Source organism: Miscanthus floridulus, chromosome 6 (genome assembly GCF_019320115.1).
Source record: "Miscanthus floridulus cultivar M001 chromosome 6, ASM1932011v1, whole genome shotgun sequence".
Classification (NCBI taxonomy): Eukaryota; Viridiplantae; Streptophyta; class Magnoliopsida; order Poales; family Poaceae; genus Miscanthus; species Miscanthus floridulus.
In genome coordinates, this window is record NC_089585.1 from 134,403,532 (window position 1) to 134,409,862 (window position 6,331).

Genomic DNA, 6,331 nt, shown 5'->3' on the forward strand with positions numbered 1-6,331 from the left:
CTTCCACAAGTGTCGCACTCTATAACATGCCAGGTGATGTCCTGCTTCATGTTGGACCACCAGTACAAGTGGCATAGATCATGATACATTTTGTTGCTGCCCGGATGGATAGACAGCTTTGAATGATGGGCTTCATTCAAAATCTTCCTTTTTAGCTCCTCATTGGATGGAACCACCAGTCTATCCTTGCATCTCACTACTCCATGCTCATCCACACTAAAGTGAGGACCACACCCTTCAGCCATCAACTTCTTGATGTGAGGAATCTCTTCGAGGTCCTCCTTTTGCTCAAGAATAATCTGCTCCAGCAATTCTGAGGTCAATGCAATATGAGCCAATACCTCTGCATGGTTGAGAGACAAGGGTGTTTCCCCAACCTGATGTGACTTTCGGCTCAAAGCATCAGCTATAACATTGGCCTTTCCTGGGTGATAATGGACTTCCAAGTTATAATCATTTATCAATTCTAACCATCTCTGTAACACCCTAGGTGTTTGGCTTCTACAAAAGTGCATTTCATTTCATAAACATATGCATCATCCATGTCACCATGCCATTGTCACTGAAACATACATATGCAACATTCGCAAATTCTGTTTGTTTCATACTTGATTGCTTATGAATGGTAGTAGTGCAACATGTGAATGCAACATGAGTTTCTCATACCTTGAAACATGGCAACATGGTAGGAATGTGGCAAGTTAAGCTTGCAACAAAAGTAATGAAACATGTGAAACATGGAATTGCAACAATTGAGTGAATTGATTGTTTTATGCTTCATCACATGTGATCATTAGAAATTGGTATAACAATTGTGTAAAGTGGTTGATCATGGTCTAATACACCTTAACTACACTTAGGGTAATTGTTGGGACATTGTTCATGTAGATCAAAATGACTAAATTTCCCTTAAGTGGAGGTTTGACTTAGAATGGCCTACAGAGTGCCACTGTTTGACTGATTCAAAAGACCAACTTAGAGACTTTGCATGGCTGTGCACTCTTTACCAAAGTTGTAGCCAATTTACCAAGGAACAAAAGTTGTTTTATGACCAATTCATGAAAATGTGTGGAACATGGTCAAACAAGGCCCACAAGTCAAATTTCCCTGCTGATTTCATACTTAGAATTTTTCTAAGTCCTTAAGTTGAGTTACAGTTTCGTGTACCAATGTTTGGAGACTTGTATCTCCCTAACCAGGCCGAACCAACTCGAGCTCCAATTGAAGAACTTGTAGTACTCACTTAGGTCTTCAATTTTGTTAACTATACCATGAACTAGATCGCCACCGTTTGGGAGTTACGGATCATTGAAGTCACGCTGTCAGTCTCGTCTTTGAACACTGAATCGCAATTGTCAGAAAACGGACAGAGTTCGCCGTGGCCGACCGGCGCAGGAGCTGCTTGCCGCGTGGCATGCATGCTCTGTCGATGCCTCCACGTCGCGCGTCCGAGCTCCAGATGAAGGCCAGCGCCTGCCCGACGCACTCGCCTGCTCCATTGCATTCTTTCGCCTTCACCGCGCATAGCACCGAAGCCGCCACAGCTCCTCCAGTTCCGACCAAGCGTCGCCATTGCCTTGCGCGCTCGCAACTGCAAAAATGCACCAGCCATCTTGCTCCTCGCTTTGCCGTGATCTCCTCTACCACCTCCACCTTTCAGCCGGGGCGATTGAGGCTGGGTTCGGGCGTAATCGCCAGTTCTTCCACCGCCGCCATGGCGGGACCTCACCGGAGTTGGTGCTCCATGCGGCCAACTGCCACCGCGACCTTCCCATCCCTTCTCTCCCTTGCACTAGGTCCTATGAATGCCACTGATGCTCGTAGGGTCACCCATTAGGGCCGTGACGCCGTTGTCTCGCCGGAGCCGGCCATGTCGTGGCCGTGCGCCGCCATGACCATCGCCACCCCCTTTAGCTGCAACAATAGCTTCAATAGATGGCACCATTAGATGCGCATGGGTGAGGTGAACGCCGTAGCACCACTGGACTCGTCGGAGACGTCACCGGCGACGAGTTGCGCCGCCGTCTTTCTTTCCCTCCCCTGCCTGTGTCGCTGTCGCGCGGGTCCCCTTTGTCAGCTGCTGAAGCAGAGGCGGGAGCTAGCCTGGGCTACGTCGTGTCTGGGCCGCGCCAGCGCATGCGTCATGGGCTGCTGAGTCTATTCGGGCCGGCCCAGCAGTAGAGTTAGGATTCAAATTCGTTTTTGTTTTATTCTTTTAACAGATTTGTGTATATATTCAAAAATATGTATCTCCTTGTTGATAGATTCAAATGATGTGGTTCCAATTTTGTTGAGTTCATGATAATGCCTAGTTTTTATTAAAAATATAACTTATGCCATGTTCTATTATGAAAAATGGAGTTACTATTATCTCTTTTAATCATGAAAGAAATAGGGGTAATTATATCTTTTTCTATGTAGCTCCAAATGACATGAAATTTTTATGGTGTACTGCTCATATACATGTCCTCTTCATTCATGTCCTCCTCCATGTCCTCTCCTTCCATGTAGCCCCCATCCATGTCCTCTTCGTCCTCTCCATCCATGTACTCTCTCCATCCATGTCCTCTCCATCCAAGTCGTCCTCACCAACATGGGATGAACTAGTGGGCAGCTACAAAATAATAATATCATGTAAATATCAATTGTATTTTAGGACAGATAAACATTTAACTAATTGTCTTCTTCATGATTTCCTTTTACACCAGCACCATACATGAAGCATATACAAGTGAATAGTGGCCCTGACCAGAAATAAAATGAATTGGCATTCCATGAGTTTAGGCTGATAAACATTAACTAATTGTCTATTTCATCATCTACTACCTATGTCAAACCTTTAGATTCTCGTGGGACTAAATTATAAATTCCTTAGTAGAGGTGGCAAGTTTCAGTACAGCTAGAAGTATAGCTTACCATGAGGTTAAAACTAAGATGGAAAGTTGGAAACTACACTAACCATCAACATGAGGCCACTTCCTCACTGCTGCACTGCTTGTCATTCTGACATCAAAGCATATCAGTTGTCTACTTAAAATGGTTTAGACCAGTTTGGTTTTTTTTGTCATAATTAATACCGATTTCATAGGTACACAACCATGTTAATGCACTTACATTTGCTTGTAGATATGCAAGGCGCCTTTTCATATTTTCTGGAACCTCCTGATCCAATTTGCGATAAAGATCCTACATCCAAACAAGTATAGTAGTTCAAAAATAAACTACTATGAGTGTGCTTTCTTTAATCAATAAATAGACACACAAACTCACATCCATACCAGTATTAAGTCATTATTAAGTTCCCCCATCTGGTCAAGGCGCTCATGTAAACACCTATTTGCATGACGTAAATTCCGATTATCTTTGGCCATGCGTCGATATGATGCTACATTTGAAGATGCAGGATTTTTTTTCTTGGCAGCAGCCCGCACATCAGCCAATTTGACAGCACCATTTGCAATGGCTACACGACCATGGCGCAAGCCACCAGACATATCATATAGAATTTTTCAATCCAACTCTTGTTGCTCCAGCCCTTCTGGATGAGTAGCCTGGCACTTTGCTGTATACTCATCCTAGAAAGGAAAAGACATTATCAGCCATGTTCAGGACTAGTTGGCAAGCTGCTATTTAGTCTAAAATCAAGCCATTTATACAACAGACCCAAATTCTATTTTAAGATGAGCACTCTAATGATGCCTGCATTTTCTACTAGATAGACCACTTTAATGTCTATAACCAAACAAGATTGAACACGAAGCATTATGTCAGAACCTACAAGTAGCAGCTTGTTAGATACATACCACAATCTTTTGTGCTTTGCGGCTGCTGATTGCACCAGGTCGGCCAGTGTCATCCACATTTTTCATGCCACACTTCATGACCTTGAAAGTGTTCATATCAGTTGCACTCCCAGGGCCAAATTTCTCACCCTGCAATAAGGAATAAGTATGCATACCATTCTCAAGAGAGTTTTGTATGCAACTTATATAAAGAGAAGAATTGTGCCTACCAAAAGTTGCCTTGTGTCCCCAAATGGTCTAGATCCACCATGATTTTGAGCAATATCATCAGACGATAACCGAGATTCTTGCCCCCTCTTTTGTTTTGTGAGGAACTCTTCTGAGCACCAATAACGACAAAGAGAAGGCCATGCAGCACGCTTGCACCACATTACTCTGCCATTCAAGTATTGTTCATATGTAAGCTCTATCGGTCGTGCCAACTTGTCATCTATGTTCTGCTTCAGTACATCCTTGTAGTACACCTTGACAGCATCCACACGAGCTTGGTACAAAATGTCCTTGACCTTTTTCCTGAGATAAGTTTCCAAAACACGGTCTGCGTGTTGTTGATGCTCCGTTTTGACTTGAAACAAGCGCTACATGGAAAAGAACAAGTAGGAATGCAAAGAAAATCAATTCATCATATGCAAGGAATGACCACAAATAATTACACGTACAATAAACATAGTAGTTATGGTAGAGGTGTCAAAATTCATGTTACTTACCCAAAATTCAGAAAGTACACGATCTCCTACAGTTTGTCTATTTTTATCCTTTGGTGTTAGGAAATAATCAGCCCACTCCAGTGCTGGGCGGGTGTTAAGAACTACACCATTTTGATCCTTGTCATCTACCAGGCCTGGGTATTCTCTCTTAAGAATAACCCCAACTTGAGTACTGTACTTATAACCACGATAACCAACATAAGTAAATTGCCTGTTCACCAGTAAATGATGTAAGACATGTAAACAATGGTTAGTAAAAGGGTTGAAAAGTTGGGAGACAAAATGTAGAGATGATTGTGTACTCACGATTCAGCAAGTGGTTCAAGGTCAACCTTGCGACCACGCACCGGCATTTTTAACTTTGTTAGACACCCCTGCTTTCTCCCTCTTTGCTTAGCTGACTGTACAAAACGGATAGGTTCAGTAGCATCAAGGCTTTGAGAAGGAGGATCAACAGACCTTGGTCTTTGAGAGTCACCATCACTTGAGTTTGAAACACGAGAAGCACTCCCTTTTCCACGACTGTTACGACTGTGGCGAATGCTGCTCACCATCTGCAATGGAAAATTACAAGTGAGATTTATCATGCAACTTTAAATTACAAATATAACATTCTGTACAATATAATTAATAAAGTTTGGAGCCATGACTTGAATGTAGCGAAGTACACAGTACACACGCAATAGCATATACATTAATAAAGGTTGAATACATTAGATCCTAGGCATGGAGAACACAAAGTTCACAAAATAGAGAGTACAATTCACAAAAATACTACAGCAAACATTGCAATTTAGTGGTTTCGTCAACCCATTCATTAGAGGGAAGTTGACCATGTTGCCAACCATTATACATCCACGAGCGTGACATTTGAACTATCTCTGTAATGCAAATATAAAATTTTAATTGTTAATTTAGACCATGCATATAGGCATACAACATATCTATCATTCCGTAACAAAAGACGTGTATACCAACCAAATTAATAAATGTACACTGGTGGCAATCACAAGATATATAGCAGCAGCTTGTAATAAAAGCATACCAATCAAATTCACTAATGATAACCGATGGCAATCACAAGATAACAGCAGTGTCTAATAAAAGATAATGAGCATCACAACATAGCAGAGCACATTTATAGACACAACAAAATAAGAACTTTACCTTTAACCAGAAAACCAATTCACACCAATTTGCTATGTGCTGTTGGGATGACTGATGAAGAAGTATTTTTTGACTAGTACACAAATTACAGAAGATTATTTGAACCTGTGTCAAACAAAGAGAAATATTGCACTATGCATAAGTTGTACTGAAGAACAGCCTATACAATATAAAGGCAATTCTAAAGTGAGTACATTAACCATATCATAGAAACAACTGAAATGTTATTGAGAAAAAAGTAAAGTAACACTTATCAGTATTAACAAAATCCTTTATTTCTAAGATTGGCCTGTTTTTCGTTTGAGTCGCCCTTGCTGTGTGGACTCTGTAACTAAGCCATATGTGTCTATAGCTCAGGACAGGCCCTCAAAGCTTTGTTGTATGCTGTTGTCTAAAAATTGTTAAGTGCAGGACATAGTTGTCCATTCTTAGGTTCTCTGAGGAAAGAAAGGAGTCGTGCCAAGTTTTGTTTGGAATAAAACCTCTGCACAGCAGTGCAGCGCGCTGGAGAAGGCACGCCCGCGGCCTGCCGGGCACTGCCACAAAGATACACCATCGTCTTGTTCCTGACTTCCTACTGGCGACGTCAACCGTGTAGCCAGCAGCCGCCGCTAGGCGACGCAAACGCCTTTGAAATGGGGCGACAGCCACCAT

At 42.2% G+C, this 6,331-nt stretch overlaps 1 protein-coding gene and 1 long non-coding RNA gene across 2 annotated transcripts; both read right to left on the bottom strand.

The window, feature by feature from the left end:
• Nucleotides 1-2,473: 2,473 nt before the first annotated feature.
• Nucleotides 2,474-4,376, bottom strand: LOC136459730 (uncharacterized). The gene is made up of 5 exons (XM_066459572.1): nucleotides 4,013-4,376; nucleotides 3,804-3,932; nucleotides 3,279-3,575; nucleotides 3,115-3,186; nucleotides 2,474-2,614 (listed from the first exon to the last, which is right to left on the bottom strand). The coding sequence occupies exons 1-3, from the start codon at nucleotides 4,172-4,174 to the stop codon at nucleotides 3,510-3,512; spliced, it is 357 nt and encodes a 118-aa protein (XP_066315669.1). The 5' UTR covers nucleotides 4,175-4,376; the 3' UTR covers nucleotides 2,474-2,614; nucleotides 3,115-3,186; nucleotides 3,279-3,509.
• A 140-nt stretch (nucleotides 4,377-4,516) lies between these two features.
• LOC136459731 (uncharacterized) lies at nucleotides 4,517-5,787 on the bottom strand. The gene is made up of 3 exons (XR_010760267.1): nucleotides 5,678-5,787; nucleotides 4,817-5,064; nucleotides 4,517-4,721 (listed from the first exon to the last, which is right to left on the bottom strand). It is a non-coding gene; the product is annotated as an uncharacterized lncRNA (long non-coding RNA).
• Between the last annotated feature and the right edge of the window lie 544 nt (nucleotides 5,788-6,331).

Bases quoted from the DNA above. Each gene is read 5' to 3' on its own strand.
- LOC136459730 (XM_066459572.1), bottom strand. From the start codon at position 4,174: ATGTGGTGCAAGCGTGCTGCATGGCCTTCTCTTTGTCGTTATTGGTGC. The intron at 3,933-4,012 runs GTAGGCACAATT...TCCTTATTGCAG, and splicing joins GGGACACAAGGCAACTTTTG to GGTGAGAAATTTGGCCCTGG. The intron at 3,576-3,803 runs GTATGTATCTAA...TTTCCTTTCTAG, and splicing joins GCAAAGCACAAAAGATTGTG to GATGAGTATACAGCAAAGTG.